Source organism: Cygnus atratus, chromosome 14 (assembly GCF_013377495.2).
Source record: "Cygnus atratus isolate AKBS03 ecotype Queensland, Australia chromosome 14, CAtr_DNAZoo_HiC_assembly, whole genome shotgun sequence".
Classification (NCBI taxonomy): Eukaryota; Metazoa; Chordata; class Aves; order Anseriformes; family Anatidae; genus Cygnus; species Cygnus atratus.
In genome coordinates this window covers 11,860,375-11,881,538 of record NC_066375.1, presented here as the reverse complement: position 1 = coordinate 11,881,538, position 21,164 = coordinate 11,860,375, and the positions used below count along the sequence as shown (strand labels likewise).

At 59.6% G+C, this 21,164-nt stretch overlaps 1 protein-coding gene across 5 annotated transcripts in view; it reads left to right on the top strand.

Annotated features, from left to right (window-relative positions):
• CXXC5 (CXXC finger protein 5) overlaps positions 1–20,914 on the top strand; it is a 39,191-nt gene extending 18,277 nt beyond the window's left edge. Inside the window, exons 1-3 of one of the 5 annotated variants that reach the window (XM_035559760.1) lie at positions 13,007–13,382; positions 14,638–15,649; positions 19,904–20,914. In XM_035559760.1, the coding sequence (XP_035415653.1) occupies positions 14,864–15,649; positions 19,904–19,948 (831 nt within the window). In that variant the 5' untranslated portion in view covers positions 13,007–13,382; positions 14,638–14,863 and the 3' untranslated portion in view covers positions 19,949–20,914. Of the gene's footprint in view, positions 1–13,006; positions 14,515–14,637; positions 15,650–19,903 lie in introns of those variants that run through there. The other 4 variants (XM_035559763.1, XM_035559761.2, XM_035559759.1 and 1 more) reach the window with 4 other exon arrangements.
• Positions 20,915–21,164: the final 250 nt, after the last annotated feature.

The following is a 21,164-nucleotide window of genomic DNA, read 5'->3' as shown; positions in this document are numbered from 1 at the left end:
GGCATGGCCCGCGCTGCGCTGGGGCTGGCTCGTGCCGGCGGTGCCATGGGGCCTGTCTGGTGGCGCCTTTAAGGCCCCCAGCCCCTGTGCTGGGGGAGCTGCTTGGGTCGGAGCAGCTCTGTAAGCCCATTAAGAGCTCAGCGAGCCTTACGCCTCGGGGGTCTCGCAGCGGGGACTTGCACTAGTCCAACGTAAACCGCTCGAGCTGCGGCGGGGCCGCCCGCCGCGGGGGCGCGGGGATGGTGCTGTGCGGGGATGGTGCTGTGCGCGTGGTGCCGGCGGCCCCGGCTCCCAGCACGAGGCCGGTGGTCAGGGGCTGCAGCTCAGGTCCCTGGGGAGGCGGTGGGGGTGGGCTTGCCCCCAGGCAGCACCGCCCGTGGTTTTCCCAGTGCCTCTTTCACTGCACGTCCTGAGGGAGGGTCTTCCCCCTCCTGGGCTTGTGCCACGTGGAGGAAAGGTGCCGGGAGGGTGCATGGGGCCCGGGCAGCTGGGTGGCCGTGCCAGGGGGTGAAGCAGGAGGAGAGGGCCCTGCCCAGTGAGGGGGGCCACTGGGCCTCATGGGGGCTGTTTTCTACCCTTAACCTGGATGTGCCAGATGTCGGACACGTCAAAAACAAACAAAAGAGGAAAAAAATTAGGATGAGCCTTTGTGAATGGAAATGTGCCTTCTGCTGTTTTGCTTGTACAGTGTTCTTCACAAACTTTCCCTTAATCATGTCTCGGGTTTGCCAGCAGCCCACCAGAAGACTGATGGGGTCATCCCAGGCACTTCCCAAAGCGCCGGTGGCCCACCCTGCCTGTGGCGGTGGGTTTTGTTTTGCCCATTCCCCCCACTCCCCAGGCTCAAGACTGAATTCCCCCAGTGCTCCCGATGCTTGTGGGACGGGGGTGACTGCGGACAGCAGGAGCAGGTGGTGGGGACGGCAGCAGCTTGGCAGGAGCCAGGCTCCTTCCTGTGACCCCCTGCGGCACCCCCGGCCGTCACCAACCAGCGGTGCTGGTGCTTTGTCCTCTTTGCAGGTCGGTCTGCCCGGGGCTCTGCTTGGACCCTGCTGCTCCTTGCCTTGCTCCTGGCTCTCTGTGGGCACTGCTCTCTTCTCTGAGCCCTTCTGGTGCCTCTCGTGGGCCATCCCCTTGCTAGAGGACAGCAGGAGGGGAAGGAAGGCGCTGCCTGCCCTGTCTGGCCGGGAGCTGTGCCCAGCCTCCATGCAGGCCGCGTGGCAGGCTCCTTTCCCTGTGCCTTCCTCCCCAGCTCTCTCACCTTGTCTGTAGGTGACATGGGAGGAAGAGCTCACACGTCTCCTAGGGCTAGGGTAGCATGGAGATGGCCAGCAGAGCCACAGCCTGGCCAGAGAGGCTGGTGGGGAGCAGCATCCCATTGCATCAGTGCCCTCAGCTGCTCCTGGATGGAGCCCTGTGGGGCTGAGCCCTGCTCCTGGGGCTGTGGCCCATGCTCCGGAGGCCCCCTTCTCCCTTCTCCAGGCCTTGCACTGCGACAGGACCCATCTGGAGACAGGCATGTGGGCATTGGGTTTCATCCCCTCTCCATGGGTGAAGGAGGATGATTCTCTTGCAGGGGTCATCAGCTGGACAGGCAGCTCCCTGGGAAGGAGCTGGGGGCTCTGAACCCATCCAGGGATGGTTGGGGCAGGGGTAGGCAGCAGTGCAGCAGGCACTGATGGTGGCAAACGCATCCAGCCACCACTGTGCTCCTCAGCCATTGGGGAAGTGAGAAAGGGTAGAAACATTTATGCCTAACTCTAGTTTTAGTTGCAAACCCTTGGAGCTTAGGGCCGAGGAGGACCAACAGCCTGCCTGAGTGCCTCTGTACGTGGGTGAAGGTCCTGAGATGCTGAGCATGGGCACAGGCAGCGATGGTGCCTGGAGCTCCTGTCCTAGCAAGGCCTCTGCTCTGGGGCTGGAGCCCTGGCATCCTTGAGAATGTGTTCAGAGGGTGGATTGCCCGTGCTGTTAGAAACCCCTGCCCTGTGCCTTTGTGTTTGTCAGGCCTCAGCTTCCAGCTTTGCCAGGCCTCTCTCCTTCACATGAAGAGCTGTTCAGGGCCTGGTGCTCTCTCTCCAGAAGGGTGCTCACACAGTTGTCTCCTCAAGTCACATCTGTTCGATCAGGTAACTGCAGCACGCCCTTCCCACCTCTTACCGTACGGTGGTTCCATCATGCTGAAGGCATGGCTCTTCTGTCTTCATCCGTTTTGCACCACCATGTGAGCCAGCTTGTTCCCCGGCTGCTCTTCGTGGTGCTGCCTGCAGAACAAGCCCCTCGGCTCCGTGCTGGGCATCCTGCAGCCCCTTCGCTGCCTTGTCCCGGCTTGTGCCATGCCTGGTGGCGGTGGTGGCCCCTCACTCCTTTCCAGCTCCGCTCTCGGGCAGTTGTGGCTGGTTTCTGGGATCTGCTGCTTCATAACCCATCCCACCTGTGCTTTTTTGGTGAGGCAGTGCTGCTGATGTAGTAACACTGTCCCGTGGCTGCGTGCAAGACCCCAGTGGAAGTCTGTGTGCTTTGTAGTGATCCAGTGGCTTTCTGTCACCAAACTTGTCATCTGATCAAAGGACACCGGAGCTCTCCCCGCTGTGCCGCCGTACCCCGGAGGCACCACCCTGTGTCCAGCCCTTCTCTGGGAACTGTTTTCCTGACAGTTCTTCCATCCTCTTGCCTAGGACTGCTGTTTTTCTATGCTGTTCTGGTAAGGTACAGAGAAGGAAGAAGTCCTTCCCCTTGGGTTGAGGAAGCATCAGGAACCAGGAGAGCTGGTAGACATTCTCTCCAGCAGAGAGCCAGGCATGGGGCTCGGTGTCCATGCAGAACATGGCGTGGCATCGGTGCAGGATTCCCTCCATGGTCCTGGTGCTGTGTGGGGATGGAAGAACAGAGGGATGGGTGGAGGGACAGAGGGAGGGTGGTTGTGGCCAGGGGCTCTGCGTGGCCCGAGTCTCCCTCTCTGTGGGCTGATGGCAGAATTTCGCTCGTGACATCACAGACAGTCGCTGCTGGAACCAGTGTCACAACAGCGATGCCCCCACTTCTGCCGCCGCGTCTTTCCCCTGCTGCTCCCAGAGCCCAGCTGAGGGCTGCCAGGAGCTGGCTGTTCTCGCTCGAGCCCTGGCGTCTCCGAGCGCTGAGTGTCACTGCTCGTGGCCATAGTGCAAAACCTCTGTGGCTCTGCTCCCCAAGGGACGAGGGGCTGGGTGCTCCATCTGCACCAGGTATGGAGGGAGGAGGGTCCTGGGTGACCTCCCCTGGGCAGCGTCTCCTTGCTGCTTCTCCTGTGGTGCTCCAGCTCGCCTGTGGTGTCGGACGCTGTACTGCCCTGTTCTCACTGACCCCGAGCCTACAGTGAGACAGCTTTGGGGCTGGAGGGTCTGGGACTGTGACTATGCCACCGCCAAAGGGGAGGAGAGGTGCGGCAAGGGTCATGGGAGACCTGAGCGGACCTGTGGAAACGGTGCCTGCAGTTTCCCACAGCAAACGGCAATGACCAAGCACCTGCAGAGCATCACGGCTCCAGAGGTGCGAGGAGCAGGCGTCCCCACCCGCTGCTCCCTGCTGGCCTTGTGCAGTGGCGTTCCCTTGCCGTTAATGGCAGCGTCCTCCTGCTTGTCCCAGTGGAGCAGAAGACGAGAAGCTTGGGGTATGGGGATGAACGGTGGCCGTGGCCACCAGCAGGGACAAGCTCCTGGCCATGAGGTGCTGGCACAAGCGTCCCTCTTGTCCCGTGCTCCTGCAGTGCTGGGTGCTTGTGCTGGTCCCACAGCAGCGGTGGGCTGGGTCTGGAGGTTTCTGCGCGGGCATTTCGCATCCTGACAGGTGGCAGGATCTTCTGCATCTTCAGAACCCAGGTCTGTCCTCCTCGCCTTTCTGGGCCCCAGACTCCCCGATGCGTGCGGCCAGGCTGGTGGCATGAGGACACGGCGGCTGCTTGGGTCAGGCAGTGTTGTCTTGAGGTGCCTTGACCCAGGGTCTCCAGCTTCCATCACCCCCAGCTCCAGCAAGATGTTGTGCGGCGCCGGGGAGCCCTGCGAGCGCGCACAGCGGTGTGGGAGCTCCTGGGCTTGAGCGATCATTTGGTGCCCGACCGGGGGCGCCGGGGTTTGATCTGTATTATTGTAGATTTAAAAAAAAATGTGATTGCTCTTTCCCAGTTCTTGTGTTTCCTGAGAGCGGTCTAGTTTCTAGCTTATCTTCAGACAGCCTCAGGGGTATTCCCTTGGAGTTTGGGAGTTTAATCAGGCATTGCTGGGGCATGTGAACTCTGTGTATAGCGGCTGTTCCCATGGAGGGGAGAGCCTCTTGCAGATATTTAGGTTGGCGTGCCTGTGCTGGGGGCTGGGCCTGGCTGGGAATGTGCGGCTCCCTTTCCTGGGGAGGGGACGGGGAATGCCGGGTGACGACCTGCTGGGCAGGGGGTGGCTCCTTGGCTCCTGGGCAGCGGGCACGGGGGCTTTCTGCGGGCAGCCCCCCTGCAGCGGGGCCCTCAGGAGGCAGCGGCCGTGCTTGGCTCATTGGCTGTCTGTGTGGCGCAGGGAGGCAGCTCAGCCCTTCCAACCCTGGCTCTGACACCTGCGTCCTTTTTTCCCAGCCGCTGAGTTTTTGTCGTAGCATCCTGGGTGGGGCCCACGGGTCCCCGCCAGCCATCCTGACCCAGCGCTGTGCCGCCGCCCTCCTCCCAGTCCTCCTGCAGCCCCGGCCCCTCCGGCCCTAGCCCAGCTTCTCTGTTCCTTTTGTTTTGGGTGATTTTTAATTCTGCCACTAAGCAGACAATCAGGACCTGCGTGGAAATGACCGATAGGCGAGATGCTGGGCTTTGCTTTGCTGGTGAAATCGAGGGCTTTTGTTGCTGGCTGTTTAGCAGGCAGTATTTCTTTTTGGGCTGGATATATTCCTGGCAAGAAAAATGATGGATGCTCTGTTTCGTTTCCAGTGGCAGTGTTTCAGATTCCTTGCTCCAGGGCAGAAGCTGAGCTAACTCCGATTCCGGAGCAGCTCTGGTACCTTGGCAGCTTAAAGGCCACGGGGTTGCTTGAATGACAAGTGGCACTGAGCACAGGGAAGGCTCGGGAGAGTCGGTTTTGTGCAGCGTGCCCTCGATCTCTTGCAGGAAGCGGGGCGGGAGGAGTGAGAGCCCGCTGAGCAGGGAGGGAGCCTTTCATTGTCTTAGTGCTTTGCAGGCAGAACGTGTGGCGTTAGAAAGCAAGCCCGACGCACAAAGGACCGGAGCGCCGTGCCTTCCTGGCGAGTGGGGACGCGCTGCGTGTCACTGCCGGGGGTGGCTGGGTAGGTGGTGAGAAGCACAAAGTCTTGGTGCACAACTTTAATTCCTCTGCCCTGGGAGCTCCTGGACTCCCCTCGCCCCCTTTTCTGCCCTGACCCCCCGTTATGTTCATCTGGGGGGGTGCTGGGTGCAGATCCTGGCCAGTGTCTGTGCTGAGAGCGGTGTCCGGTGGTGCTGGGAAGCCCAAACCTTTGGGGAGCCCCAGATGCACCAGTGGGGCTTGGCTGCTGCCCGGGGAGCACAGGATGGGGTCCAAGGCTGGGGGATGAGGCAGGTCTGGGGTTTGTTCCCACCTGGGTGGAGCTGTGGGTCCAGAGCTCCTGCACTGAGGACCGCTCCTCACCAGTCCCTTGGGGCTCTGGAGGCACGGGGCAGCTCCTGCATTGAGCTGGGGTTGTGCCCAAAGTGGCCACAGGGCTGGGAGGAGACCAGCCCGTGCCGCCCGGCTGCGGGGTGCTGGGGGCTCTCTGCCGTGGTACAGAGCAGTGCCTTGCCCACCCCCAGCCCTGGCCATCCAGCCTTCCTCCTTTTCTCCCTCTTCTTCTTCCTATTTTTCTTATGCAGGCATGGCCAAGTAAAACATGGTGCTGACCAAAAATAACAACCACAAGCAGATCCAGACAATGGATAAGCCCCCAGTGAGGGCAAGGGCGACCCGAATCCTCCCAGAGGAAGATGGGATTATTCTGCGTCCTATTAGACATCTGTCAATAGCTGCCATTTGTGGACCCCGGCTGCTTCCTGATGGCACAGCCACCTTCCTGGTGTTAAAATGACTCCTTCAGCAGCAGCCCATGCATGCTGGATGAGGGCCCTCTTTGGGTGCAGGCGCTCTGAGGGCCCTGGGCTGATTTGCACATTACTGCTGTCAGCGCAGCAGCCTAGCCCTCGGGGGTGTTTTTGGTGTTGTGGGAGGCTGAGATGCTACCAGGTCCTCTCCAGTGCCCACATCTTCAGCCGGCAGAGGGCTGACCGGCTGGTCCACATCCTCACTGCACCCCTTCTTCCGCATCTCCTTCAGGGTTGATCCCTGTGCTTGGACATTCCTGCGGCGTGGTCACAGAGGCTGCGGCCCTGCCCCGCCAGCCCCTGAGCCACCGGGCTCATCACCGAGAGCCGTGAAGTTTCTGCCACGCACTGAGGACAAAAAGCAGATCTGCTGAGCTGGCCCCAGTGCTGTCACACGCGTGCCTGCTGCGGGGTGCGCTTCTGGCTCCCTGACCCGATGGGGTGGTGACGCAGCTCCTGGGGCACGTGGGCCGAGCAGGCCCCTCGCCCTGCTGCCCGTGGGGGGTCCTGAGCATCCCCTCGGGGTGTGCTCTGCCATCGCGTTGCCTCCGGAACCTACGGGGTTCTGGAGGGACGTGGTGTTGAGAGAGCTGGGAGAAAGAGGGGCCTTGGTGCTGGGACTGCTCTTGGACGTGGCACTGATGGATTTGGGGCTCTTCATCAACAAATACTCCCATGCTGCCGTGCCTACAACTTTGTTTTTAATTAACTTCTAGAAGCTTTGCTGATGCTGATCAGTCTCTCTGTGACCTGGTTATCAGTTATACCCCAAGTAATTTATGCTTTAATCGGCCCATCTGTTAACTGTGGTGATTCACACGTCTTCAGTCTCATAGCTCTGGAGGGCTGGGGGGGTCTCCTCGGGCGAAGGCTGTCTGGGGTCCCTCTGCGGCACTCAGTGCTCCTGCCGGGGTGCCCAGGGCTGTGGCGGGGCGGCTCGGTGGGAGGGCTCCCTGCAGCTTTTTTGGCTCAAGGGAAAGCGGCATGTCTCTGCCAAAACCTCTTTTGGTTCCCTCTTATATCCCCTCCCACTTGGAGGGGTTCAGGTCCTTTCCTTTGAGACACTCTCAGTTTTGCTCTGACCCTCTGGGGTAGGGCAGTGCTCGGGTAGCGGTGCCGTGTTCCTGGGATGCTGCAGCCATGGGCTCGGTGTCCCCTGGCTGCTGGGATGGGACTGCCTGGCGGGCAGCAAACGTCCCCAGTGCCCTCCCCATGGGGTTGGTCAGCCTGGTCCCCTGAGCATCGCAGCCCTGAAATAGTGTCGGTCACCTCCCTTGGCAGCGTGAAGGGGAGGCACTGAGGGGGCTCAGCTGCACCCTTCGTGCTGGAGGTTTCCCTCCAAGAAGGTCTGGGGGATTTGCAGGGCGGTTCTGGTGGGCTGGGACCACGTCTCATTTCCAAGGTGGACCAATGTCTCCTCGTCCCACAGACTGCGTGCTGGCTTGCTGGCTGTCTGGAGAGGACAGCACCTCATGTTATTATCTGGGATTTCATGGGTTTGCTAAAGCGCTTGCTCTTCAGCACCCGTTTTGTGTCGTGCCTCCTCCTCCTCCGGCCCTGGGCGTGGGACGGTGCTGGGGAGCTGACGCCGGGCCGGGAGTGGGCGAGCATGGAAGCGCTCCCCAGCGGAGCCGTGCCACGGCGCGTGAATGTCAGATGCTGCTTGGCTGTGAGATCGGCTCCTGCAAACACAGATCTGTTCAATCCCATTTGGAGGGAGGTGGGGGAGGCGGGGGGGGGGGGGGGTGCTTCCCGAGTCTCAATCTGGTAGGTTTTAGTTACAGTCGTTTTCAGATTTGGGCAGCGAATGGCGCAGCTTTGGCACGGGGGGGGGGGGGTGAGGGGGGGGGGGGGGGCTGAGCCGTGCAGGGAGAGCACCGGGGGAGGTGACGCTGCCAAGCCCCCCATTGTCCCCGGGCTGCAGGGGCTGGCTGTGGCTGGGCTCTCCTTCGCCTGGGTCCCCGGGCAGCAGCTGTGTGAGCAGAGGAGGGGGAGGAGGCGCCTGGAGTTGTCCACAGGGCAAATGGAGCCCTGAAACACTCGGATGGACGTTTCAAATCGCGTTATCTCCATAACCGCCCTGCTCTGGCCCTTCCAAGTGGCAGCGGAGATAAGTGGATTTCGAGGGAGCGCCTGGTCGTCTGACATTTAAGACTCCTTAATCCGTAACTACCACCCCTCAAAGGCAGGACGGAGCCACGTTTCCCAGCTGGGTGGCGTGGGACAGCCCAAGGGCCCGCGTGGGCCCAGGCAGTGGCTGGTCGCCGTGGTGGTGGCCGAGCACCAGGGCAGGTCGGGTCCCTTGAAAGCGTGGGGCCAGCAGCTGCCTGGACCGCGGCTGGGAGGAGATCGGGGTGCTGCTGGCAGCACGAGGTTGGCTCTCCCATTTCCCCTCCGGCACAGAGGTGGCGATGCTGCTGGTGGCATATCTGTCTGCTCGGCACAGCAGTCGTGCTCTCCGAGGAGGGCCAGGGCACTTTGCTGTTGGTCCGAGTGTGTCTGTGCGAGGCAGGAGCCGTTGGGGAGGTGGCATTTCTTTCTGCCCGCTGGTCTGGGCACGCACAGGAAGGCGGCGTGGCCCCGCTGCTCGTCCCCGGTGGGCGCGTGAGCCGTGGGCAGCGTGGCACGGTGCGCCTGGCACTCGCTGGTCCGGCTGCGTGTGTGCCCAGAGCTGTTCTTGGGAGGCACCGCAGGAGCGGTTGTCTGCAAAGAGGAGGCCGGTGGAAGCCACTCTGAGCACCACGATGATTTGCCATCTGCTTTCAGGGCTATTTCCAGATGCTGGATTTAATCTTCCATAGCCTTTTTAATTCAGGAGTTGGCTTCTTAGCGTCCCCCAGTGCCACCTCGGTAGCAGAGAGGAGCAGCGCGGCTGCCACAACCAGCCCTTCCTTGCCCATCTGGTGACCTGTCACACCTCTGGCCAGTTCACCTGCAAGTGCCCAGGGTGAGGCTTTGCATTTACAACGCTGCCGAAAAAAAACCCCAAGCCTCTGCGTCCTCTCTGGATGTCCTGAAGTGGGTGATGGTAACTTTCTTTGCGCATCCACGAGCTGATCTTCTGGCTGGACCAGTTTTTGGGAGGATGAATGCGAAGAGCAGAGCTTGGGGGCTGTTGGGTTGACAGCGATGATGACTTGCAAACGGAGTAGGTGAAGGATGTCCTTGTCTTTATCTAATGGTACCCAGTGCCTGTTAACAGGCCCCACGTTCCTGCTGAATGGATGTCCTACAGGGACATTTAGCCTTGGGAGACTGCGGCTTGATTTCTCCCTTCCTACCTTGGTTCACCTTGGTTTCCCCATGTGTTTTTGGCTTTTAAGTGGCCAGGATGCACCATGGGTGCCCTGGGACACCCATCACACCCCCACCACTGGCATCATGCCCATCGTCCATGCTGCAGGGGTCACGTCTGACCTCCCCGCCCCCCCCTTCCCCGAGCAATTTGGGCTGTGAGGGTGCCTCCAGCCCAGGGCAGCAACAAGGGTTAGGGCTGGCAGTGACGTGGTGGGTCTGTCTGTCTGCCTGTCTGCCCGTCTGTCTGTCCCAGTGCTTTACTGGGAGGTGGGGGCCGTGCTGGGTGGCTGGCCGCTGCCTCGACTGCACGGGGAGGGGCGAGGGGGGAGGAAGCAGGGACAAAAACCCCGCGGTGGACACAATTACAGCCACGTAGTGCCTCCTTTTTAGAGGCTGAAAAGACGCTGGTTTCCCTTCCGTCGTCCGTCTGCTCCACCTCTGCCGGCCAGACAATGGCGTGGCCCCAGTGCCCACCAAGCAGTGCACAATGGGGAGGGAGCCGCGCTCCCGGAATTTAAAAAGCTGAACTTTTATTTTCTCTCTTTGTCTCTTGAGCCTGGGAGCACCTCGGCTTCAGCTTTTCTTCTTTTTTTCCTCCCTTTACAGTCGTGTCTGTGCATGGCTGAACGAACAGTGGCTCTTATGGGAGGAGATTGATTTATTTAAAATTAAAGGAAAGCAGAAGTTATTTTTAAAGACAAGAGTTTTTACATCTGAAGGAGCTGATTACTTTCCAGTAATGCTGGGCAGTGGACAGTGAAATAATGCAGGGGGGCTGGAAAGCACCGTCCGTCATTTTTACAAGAAGCAAAGCGCCTCTCCCGCTCCTCTCTGACGATAAACGGCTCCCGCAATCAGGGAGCCGCTTTGCGCACTGCTTGGTGATTGCTTCTGCAGGTGCTGGGCCACGGGAGCTCCTCTTGCCACCTTTTTTCAGAGTTGTTGGCACTCCTGTAGTGCTGGGCGGACCGAGCTGAGCCCCGGGTGCAGCCCTGCTGTGGCAGGGAAGGGGAGCAGTGGGGTGCGCCGCTCTGGAGGTTTTGGGTTCTTTTGGGTGAAGCCCGTGGACAGGAGAAAGCCTGGGGCTGGGACGGCAGGAGCCGCTGCTGGCTCACGCAGGGAGCATCCAGGCTGGCATTCCTGGTCGCTGGGGCAGGGAGTGCCACGGAGGAGCAGCTCCAGGCAGGTTTCTGGGGCTACCCAGCCCTCTCCATGGGCTCCAGCTCTCTTGGAGCTCACCGGCAGCTCGGGCCCTGGGGCGGGGGCTGCCAGACCCGTCCTGAGGCTCAGTCCATGCTGCAGGGGATCCCGCAGGGGTGGTGCTCAGGTCTCTGTAGGCTCGGGTCTCTGTAGCCCTCTCCAGGACTGCCCAGGACCTTGTGCATTGGGCTGGGGGCCACTGGGTCCGGCCTGGGGCCTCCTGACCTTGTTGGTGTCCCTTTGAACCCTGGCACGCCTCCAGCCTAAGCCGTGCGGTGCAAAGACCTGGGCGAGCAAGCGCATCACATGCTGCTTAATGCCGCGTCTGTAGCTAAGCACCTTCCGACAGGGACCCAGATGACGCCGCCCGGCGCCTTCTCCAGGGAATGGGGGCCGCAAAGGGGGGCAGGAGCGGAGAGGGGGGGGCGTCTCTGTCTTCACTCGGGTCAATCATAAAGACGGGATTAAGATAATTAATTCCTTCCCCCCACACCCCAGTAATTAGCAACCTAGGCAGGGGCTGGGGAAGAGCGGCCAAGACGTGTGGGGGCACGGGGTGGCCCCGGTGGCTGGGGGGGGGGGGCCCTGTTCTGTGCCCGCCGCAGCCGGGCACCCCGCGGCCTGGGCCCCGGGAGCTGGAGGCAGCGCCAGGCGGGTGCAGATGGCGGGGAGCTGGCGGCCGCAGAGCTGCAGCTGGGACAATGGCGGGATTGTGCGGCGGCGGGGCTGCTGGCTCGGCACGGCTGCCCCTCTGCTCCGGCAGCTGGGTGCTTTCCAGGGCACCCGGCTGCGACGGCCGGCAGCGCGCTTGGGTGGAGAGGGTACACGGTGGCGGCTCCGGGAGTCGTTGTCCCCAGGGGCAGCGGGGAAGGGGCTGTGGGGGGCCTCGTCCCGCTGGCGCAGAGCCTAAAGCGCAGCGCTCCCAGCCCGGGTTGCTGTGGGGCACTCTGGGGGTGCCCGTGGGTCCTGCAAGTGACCGGTGGGGACAACGAGCAGCGGGACCCACGCATGCCTTGCCTGCAGCTGCTCTGAGGGTGGGAGTCCCATGGTCCTCGCTGTCCTTGGGGAAAGCCATTTACAAGCAGCACACAAAGCCCTTCCCCTCCTGGCAGGCTCTGCGGTGAGCAGCCCACGTCGGCGGAGGCTGCGGGGTTCGCTCAGCCCCGGCTGGGGGGGGCTCCAAGCTGCTGGGACCTGATTTACACAGCGGGGTGGGACCAGAGAGCAGGTTCCTGATACAGCCAGCTGGAGAGGGCTGGCCGTTACGGCCGACCGCGGGGGAAGATGTGCCCTTGGAAATAACTGATGGAGACGGAGACCGCAGCGTGCTGCTGTGCAGAGAGAGGCGTGGAGGTGCAGGGCTGCCAGGAGCACAGCCAGGAGGGAGCCGGGCATCGGGGGGGCTTGGCGGCAGCAGCAAGCTCCAGCTGGGGCCGACGTCCTGCAGCCAGTGTCCTCCCTGCTTCAGTGCCCACAGCCTGCCGTCCTGTGGCATGGGGCTGGGGGCCCCATGGGGAGGGCCACAGCTGGCAGCGAGCCCCCAGCTTGCTGCGGAAGGTGAGGGGCATCCTGCTGTCCCACTTGCACTGCAGCAAGGCCAGCGACACGCAGCGGGGTTTCAAAGAAGGGAGTGCGACCAAGAGCCCCAGAAAGTGTCTGAGTGATAGCAGAGTCAGCTCAGGCTCCATCTGATTATGGGGAGGGAGGACAGAAGCGTGAGTTTGGCAGGCTGGTAAATCCGGGTCTGATCCAGCACGGTGCCCTGGGGCTGCAGATCCCTGCTCAGTGGCTGGGTCCGGCTGTGAGCTGCTGCCTGGGTGTGCGGGGCAGGGCCCAAAGTGGGGTGGCCCTGTGCAGCCACGCGGCACTGCCGGTTGGAGCTGTGGGCCTGCTGCTGCCAGCCTGCAGCCCCGGCCCATCGCTGCCTAGGCACGTGGGGCCTCTGTGCTCGGCGGGGCTTCTTCTGGCCCCCAAGGTGGCTGGCAGGGGACGAGCCCATTTTGTGCTCTCCCAGCCGGCCGCAGCATGGAGGGGCAGCAGTGACCGAGCTCCTGCAGCCGCTGCGAGGGGAGCCCGGGAGCCTCCAACCCATCGGGTGCCGCACCAAGTGCTGGCGTTGCTGGCGCTCCTGCTGCAACGGGCTGAGCCCTGCTGGGTGTTGCACACTTGGCGCTTGCCCCCCGATCTGCGCCCACGTGGCCACGGCCCTTCCTTCACCTGGGCAGCGGCTCGGTGCCAGCTGCCCAGCGAGCTGCCCGGAGGCAGGCGCTGCCCGCCGCAGGGGGAGCAGGGCTGCCGCCCCGAGCGGCGGAAGAGGAGAAGGGCCGCAGGAAAGGCGGTCACAGGCGGGCGTGAGATAACGCCGCCGGGCTGCTTTATCTCACATCCTCCCGTTAGATGCTTTTCCTGCCGCGCTCCCCTTCTGGCCCCAGCACCAGTCGCTTTTGTCATTAAGGTGTGACCCGTCCTAACGCCGCAGGAGCGAGCCGGGGATGGGGACGGGGCCCGCTGCTCCCCGGCACCCCGTGGCCGCCCGGACGGAGCCGCGTCCTGGCCTTGCTGCCGACCTCTCCCTGCCCGGCCCGGGGCTGGGCCACGGCGCTGCACACGTGGCCGCCAGTCGGAAGGGCAGGCTGTCCTGCCGCTGCAGCCCTCCCTTCCCACGTGAATTGGAGAGCTCCAGGCTGGAACCCGAGTCCTGCATCGATCCACACTGCATCTTAAATCCCGCAGCAGCTGAAGCAAGCGGTTTTAGTGCAAGGGTGGGGGTGTTTTTCTCCGCAGGCGAGCTGTCTCCTGTGTCGGGGTGAGATGGGCTCTCTTCCTGTTCCAGTAATGTGGTATTTGGCACGGGGACCTTGCCCCCGTCAGCATCTAACGGCGGTGCTGTGAGGCAGTGCGCAGAGCTCTGCTGCCGGGCTGTGTCCGTAGGAAGCATCCTGGGCTCTAGCAGGGTGCAGGCACCGTGAGGCTGCTGCGAAGGGAGGGAGGCTGGGCACAGGGGTCCCAGCAGAGCCTTCCGTGCGTGGCCATCTCCCTGCACAGCGAGGGGCTGCAGCCAAGTGGGACCTGCGGGACAGCGGGGCTGTAGGAATGCTGCCTGCGTGGGGGCTGCTGTGCGCAGCCTCCCCAGGGCAGCGTGGCAGGCGAGGGGCCCCCTCCGGCACTGCCCTCCCCCAGCTGTTGCTGGGGTGGGGACGTGGGTTCCTGCTCCGCTAAGCCCCGGAGCTTTTCTCCTCTAAAGCCTGATTACTCTGGCGGTGCCTGTGCGTGCGTGCATGCGTGCGTGCTCGGGAGGGGAGGAGGAGGAATTTCACAACAACAAGTGTTTGCAGCCACGCTGGGCCCAGCTGCCCCCGACGCGCCCGAGGGGCTGCGGCGTTGCTTCTGCACGGAGGAACCGCACCGAGAGGGCTCTCCCATCACCTCTGCCGGAGCGGCGGTGCCTGTGGTGGCCGTGCGGGCAGAGCACACCGGGGCATGGCACCGGCGGGTGGGCAGGCAGGCAGCGAGGGGCTTGGAGGTGGATGCTGAGGCTGCCCTGGGGCTCCCGTCACCCGTCCAGTGCTGGAGCGCAGCGCTGGCCTGGGGCCGAGGGTGAAGGAAGAGGATGAGGAGGGCAGCCTAACTGTGCTGGGCGAGCAGCATCTGCAGGGAGGGTGTGGGAGCCGTGGTACGCCAGCTCTGGCTCCTGCGTTGGGGCAGCCTGTAGGCGCCTGCCCTGCCTTCCGCTGCGGGGCCGCACGCTGCTGGAGCAGAGCAGGAGAGGAGACCCGTGACTTCCCTGGGGTTTCAGTCCCTGGGGGAGGAGCGGCAGGCACAGAGAGACCTTAAGCTGTGCGGTGACATTGCTGCCGGGCCAGGGCTTCCTTTGTGCCCCCCGATTTCTGTCTGGATGGCGACCCTTTTAAAGAGCAGCGGAACGGATCTCCACCGAGGTCCGTTCCCTGGAGTTTCTTTGTTTGTGGCGCTGAGACTTTCATTGCAGGGGGAGGAAGAGATGCTTTGAAAAGCCTGTTTGCTCTTGCCAGTACTAACTCTCTTTTATTTTCTACTTCCAGAGCCGTATGTTTTGTATCAGAGCCGCAGAGTATGTCTTTGCACTGAAATTGTACTGAAGACCTTTGCAGTCGACCCTGGAGGATACGCCCCGTTCATGAGCGTTCCCGTTTAAGCTTTCTCTGGTGGCTGGTGTGCTGGTGCTACAAGAAGGGCTTTGGGGGTCTTCTGCTTTGGTTTTGGGGTGCTTTTTTTTTGGTTTGGTTTTGTTGTTCTGCTCCGTGCACCATGTCGAATTCGGGCTCCCATCAAGACACTGGGAACAAGCCAGAGACGGAAAAAAATAATCAAGATGACTCTCATCCCCCTGTCAACTCCGAAAGGAGGAACAAAAGTGGAATAATAAGTGAACCTTTGAACAAAAGTCTTAAGAAGTCCCGTCCACTCTCCCACTATTCCACCTTTGGTAGCAGCAGCTCGGTAAGCGAACATTCAGAGAAAGGCAACCCCTTAACTAATGGCAACGAAGCAACTGTGGAAAAAAGTAATTCTACCTCAAAGCACAAAAACATCTCTAGTATGCTGAGCAAATTAGACAGGGTGTCAGAAATCTCCTCAGAAGGACAGAACGCCCTACAACAGTTTGCTCAGTCGACAGAAATGCTCAAAAGAGTGGTACAGGAGCATATTCCTCTAGCAAGCGACCATGGGACTGGTATCTCTGATATGGAGGCAGTCTCAGCTGCAGAGACAATGAACAGCCCCTCTGATTTTCCTTACCTGGGGGCTTTTCCCATCAACCCAGGCCTTTTCATTATGACCCCTGCTGGCGTGTTTCTGGCAGAGAGCGCGCTCCATATGGCTGGCTTGGCAGAGTATCCAATGCAGAATGAATTGGCATCTGCCATCAATTCGGGGAAAAAGAAACGGAAAAGATGTGGCATGTGCCCGCCCTGCCGAAGACGGATAAACTGCGAGCAGTGCAGCAGTTGTAGGAATCGCAAAACTGGCCACCAGATTTGCAAATTCCGAAAATGTGAAGAACTCAAAAAGAAGCCTTCTGCAGCACTGGAGGTAACCGGCCCCTGTCAGGCACCCTAACCCTTCCTTGGGCTGCTCTCCTGGGTTCGGATCTTGCCCTAGATAATAAAACACCTGGTACTTCTTACTTTTTTTCTTTTCCATTACCAGTTCTCACCACGAATTGTGTGCTTTCCCAGTGCCCCTGTCCCTGCCCTTGCCCTTCCTTATGTACTGGGGTGACCGCTGGGCTCCCTCCCTACCTCAGGGTGATGGTGGCCCTTGTGTTGGCATCTACTTGAAAGCCAGTGCCAGCATCTGTAGAGGGGTCACAGTGTCAGCTCTCCACAGGGCAGGGAGCAGTTTCTAACCTGGTGACTGGCTCAAAAGATGGCAGAGGTGTCTTTCAGGGTAGAGCTTGTGAGCAGTAGTGGTGGTGAAGCCTGTGTTTGCGGTGCACTAGGAGCCCAGCCATTTAGCATGCTCTTTGTTCCAAGAGGGAGCGAGGACGCCCATGCTTTCGGGTGGGAAGTGGCTGCAGCACATGTGTTGGGCAAGACGCAGGCTAGGGCACATTTGGCATGTGGGGCTGCTGCGTCTGTGCTGGGGCGACGTTTGTTCTCCCCAGGGCAGAGGCCGGTGAGGCTCACTCAGGTGCGTCCTTGAGTCCATGCATTCCCAGGAGTGGGTGAGCGCCAGGGGCAGCTGCTGTGCTGTGGGATGCAGCCCCTGGTCCGGGCGCCTGCTTTGGTGCCTTGTGGAGTGTCCCCTCAGGCCCCTGCCCATGCTGCGCCCACGCTCTGCAGGGTGAGGCACTGTGTCAACACAGCGATGTTGGCCCTTGAAGAGAGCTGCTGAACCCCCCTGTTGGGTTGAGGTGCTGCCTTGCTAAAACGGTCAGGGAAGGTGCCTTGCTGGCATGGGGACTACAGGAATGGTCAGGTGTCTGGAGTCATGGGATTCAAATTCACCCTGGGCCATGCATGGCTGGCACAGCACGTGGTCACCCCTGGTGGGTGCAATGTGGATGAAGGCTTGGGGTGCTGGGAAGCAGCTGTGCTGGGCTGAGACCTGTCTGCCGGCTCCCCCATGTATCATGCCTAATCTGGGTGTGATTTCTGTGGGAGCACATCCAGACGTCAGCTGTGCCTCTGTGCTTCCTCGTCCTCCTCCTGCTGCTGAGCGCACCCACAAAGCTGGCAAAGGCTAGAAGTCACCCAGACATCAGCCGGATCGTGCGTCCTGGCACGAGGGCATTGCCTGTGCACTGCTCTTCCCAAAGAGATAACCCACTGTTTCCCTAACCATGTTCTACGTTTTCAATTAGCATCAGCTCTGAATGAATAGTGAAGGGGAAAAAAAATCTATTTGGGCGGTGGGGATGAGGAGAGAGGGACTGTGTCTTTCAAAAACCGCTGTATTGCTAAATTATATTCTTGTTCTAATTTGCTGAGTCAGTGATCTGGAAAAAGGGAGAAAGGAAAAAAAAAAGTTCATCTCTTCGGAAGAGTCCTAAAGCGGGTCAATAGAATCAGAGCTCGCATCAGCCAGAGAGGAGCCGCTTCCTTCTCCCGGCACAGTTCTGGTTTGGGGACGATAAATAGCACGGGGAGACCATGAAACAGTCACCCCCTTGATTATTTTCCCGTTCTGCAGCTGGCTGGGAGTTTGGAGCTGCTCAATTTTGTAGCATTGGGGCCTGTCCTTCTTGGGTGCAGGATTGTCGAGGTTGAGGAAAGTTGGTGATGCTTGAGCAGACACAGGTTGCCCTGGGGCATTGCCATCTCCCTTTTGGAGCAGATCCTCCTGGAATGCCACTGTCAGGATATCAGCTTGTGCTGTGCATTGATCTTGGTAGGGTTGAACAAGATTGTGTCCCTGTGTGGCTGGGAGTGGGACACTGGGACCCTGGCTGATGTCCCAAGGTCAGCTGTGTCATTCAGTCTCGGCCCACATCATCCAGCGTTGGTGGCTGCATTGCCTTAGGCCAGCCTCAGGGCAGACACCAGAGCCACTGCCACCTGAGTGCCCTGGAGCCCTGTCTGGAGGTGGCGGTGGTTCTGGGGGGACAGAGATGCCGCTGCCTGGAAGAGCCAGCTGGGCAGCTCCATGGGCTGCTGGTCCTGCCTGGGCATCAGCACGTGGCAGTGCTGAAGTTGGGCTGAAAAATTCATAGGGCTTTTGTGAAGCATTTTTCTCCCCCATGGGGGCCTGTGCTAGAGCTGAGTGGGAGAAGAGCAGCCCGCAGTGACCCTGCCGGGCTGTGTCAGTCTGCCAGCCACACGTGTGGATAGCAGCATCCTCAGAGAGCCCGGGCAGGGGCCGCAGCTGTGATTAAACATTGATCTAAAATCAAGCAGTAAAAAAAAATAGAATTAAACCTTTATGGCAACATAAAAATCAGGCTAAATCCCTATCCTGCCATTAAGCTTTATCTGCACGTCTAAAAAGTCTGAATAACCAGTCGCCACTGGTGTCCTGCTGCGGTGGCTGCGGGCTGAGACTCTAGGGCCAGCGAGGCAGGTGGGACGCTTGGACAGGTGGGACAGCATGGTGCTCTGGCTGTGCAAGAAGGGCTGTTTCAGAAAACCCACCGGTTCCCTGCAGCTTCTCCTAACCAGGAAGAGTGAGTTCAGGATGGGCTGGGAAGAGGGATGTCCTCACCAAGCCTTGGTTCAGTGCCTCGGGTTGTTTCCCATTGATATCTCGTGCTCATTTGGATGTGGAGAAACTGAAGGAGGAAGCTTTCATGGGTGCCCTAGGTTTTGGCTTGCTGTCCCATCTGAGGCGCATCCTCTTGGTGATCATGTTGCTGTGTTCTGGCTAACATCACTTGGCCTTGCGTGGGGCCTGTTGGCACTGAGGATCATCATGGCCCTTGCGCAGGCCACCTGTGGTCCCATAAACTCTGGCTTCCCACTTCTATCCAGCAAAGAGGTGGGAAATGTCCCACCTCTTTCTGTGTAACCAGGTCCTCCTCTCAGAGGGGCATAGAACTTCTTTTGGGGCCTTCTCCCCATGCCAGATCTCTCCTCTTTCCTTTCCTGGAGGTGGCTTCAGAGAGGTGCTGTATGGTGTCAGGCACTTTGTCCCATGCAGGATTGAGCCTGGTCAGGGCTGGACCATGTTAGTGGCCATCTTCATCCCTCTTCCCCCATTCAGCGAGATGCTGAGAGGTGGTGCTAGGGCTGCTCTGTGAGGGTGAGGGGTGGTCACTCCTGGCTGGTTCTTAAACACTCATGTTCTTGGAAGGGGAGCGGGGTGAAGCCTGCGTGTCCTCAGTGGCTCCTGAGTCTGGCCACCAGAGCCTGGGTCTGCCACTGCAGAGCCCCAGCCTGCTCTTGGCTTCCCTGCGAGGGCGTCGTATCCCTCTTCAGGTGCTGCGCAAGCCCAGCCAGCTTACTCCCTGCCTCAGTTTCCCTCCCCGTGCCCTCACACACCTCTCTGCCAGCCGGGCCTGGGGTGGGCATTTAGGTGATGCAGTGCATTGCAGGATATGGCTGGGTGCTTGGTTTCTCTGCCTGCTGTCTGTCTGCCCGTCCCTGACATGGGTGGGTGGCCAGGGCCCCCACCACAGGTGGGGAGGCTGCAGGAGACTGGATGGGACGGGACATGAGGGGACAGAAGGGGACAGGACGAGCTGGCTGTGCCTGCCACGGCAGTGGCGGCTCAGTGCAGCCCAGCCATTGTGCTTGCTATCGGCCGGAGGGGAAGCCGGAGGCCATGCCATTGTGTCTGCGCGGTGCGGGGACAATTGGGGGGTGGCTTTTCCAGGTGCCCCCTGGGGAGCCAAGGGCTGGCCAGACCTTCCCCCCCACACCCTCGGAGGGGCCTGGGAAGGAGGGGAGCCAGGCTGGGTGGGTGCTGCGGGGAGGGCCATGCAGGCCGGTGTCCAGCGTGGAGGCCTCTGCCACTGCCCCTGCAGCAGCTCAGCTGCTGCCGGTGTCCCGGTGCTGGGAGGCCCTGTGCGAGCCCCTGTGCAGAGCCTGCCGGGGGTGCTGGGCCTGGCCTCAGGCCTGCAGGTGGCAGCCAGGCAGGGCCAGGTGCCCGTGACGGCTGCAGACCACTGTCCTGGGTGGGCTTTGCCGTGCCTCGTGCGGGCTGCCAGCCTGCGTGGCCGTCACTGATGGCCTTGGCGCTGCTGTTGGGCACCTGCTGCCCCATGCCCCGCAGCCCTGCCGCACCCCGGGAGCCAGACCGGTGGCCCCCAGCAGCCGCTGCGCGTGGAGGTAGCTGAGCTGGCCCCAGCCTAACGCCTTGTCCCTTCTTTGTTCTGTTCTTCCCTCCCCTGTCTCTCTTCCTTTCCAGAAGGTGATGCTTCCTACAGGAGCCGCGTTCAGATGGTTTCAGTAGGAACGGGAATCCCAAAGCTCTGTCATCCAAGTGCAATGTCACTGCTTGCTTGTGTTGTCTCAGGCAAGGGATTTTTGGCTGAAATGAATGGATGCACCTGTGTCTCTTTAGAACCAAAAATATTTTCTCGCAAATTTCATTCCTGTTTTTATAATTTTTTTTTTTGCGTTTGTTTAACATCTTCGAGTCCTAGTCAGACATTTAACTGCTTTTCAAATAAAATAATTAAAAGAAAAAAACAATGGATCTGTAAAGTACCAAGACTTAATAGACAGAGTATGGACAATCAGTTTCTTTCTGTGTTTTGGTGTTGATGTTGTTTATGTGTGAAAGATGCAGTACTTGTGTAGGGAATGTAAATTTACAGTAACCTTTTAAAATCTAGTTACTAATAAGCACTACTGTAATTTAGCACAGTTGTTTAATTGCACCCTCATTTATACTTTTTATTTGATTATTTCCCATCATACAATAGAGTGGATAGTTTCTAGAATGCCTCAACTTCATGTTTATAAATGAGAATATGTTTAAAGCGATGTAGTATCCCTTCTCCTAGCCATTCACGTATGTAAGTTTAACCAGCAAGAGGTTTGGTATAAAAGATGGAAGAAAACAATTGCTACAAAAATGGTGGTCTTTGAAAAAGGAAAAAAAGAGTAAAAAAAAAAGAAAAAAATGTCATTGTTAGTTTATTAATATAGAACAAGAAATACTGCATACAGAAAAAATCCTAATTGCAATGGTTTACTTCTAGAAGTAATTTTTGTAAACTTACTAAAGTTAAAATTAAAATAAAAATAATATTGCAGGACCTGTGCTGAAGCAGTTATGAAAAGTGATATTTCTCTTCTGTTCAAATCCCCGTCTCTCCAGCTCTCTACATCATTAAATTGAAATGCTGTTTGTAATGTTTTAGCGATCCAGGCTGTTTTTGTGAATAAAATGAATGCATGTTTTGTGTCATGATTTACAGCTTTGTTATTTCTCTCCATCCCTGTTTCAAACAGTTGTGGCCCCCTCGTGCCCGCCGTGCTGCCTGTGCAGCGGCCGGCACCCATGGCCTCTGTGTGCTTGTTGCACCGGACGCACTCGCCGTCCCTTTGCTCCTCGTGGTTCGTGGTGGGTCCCCAGCAAAGGCTGCACGGTGGCCATGCCGGGTGGTGGAGGATCCTCCCTCCACACCACACGGGTGTGTGTGGTTACCCCCTTTGCTCGT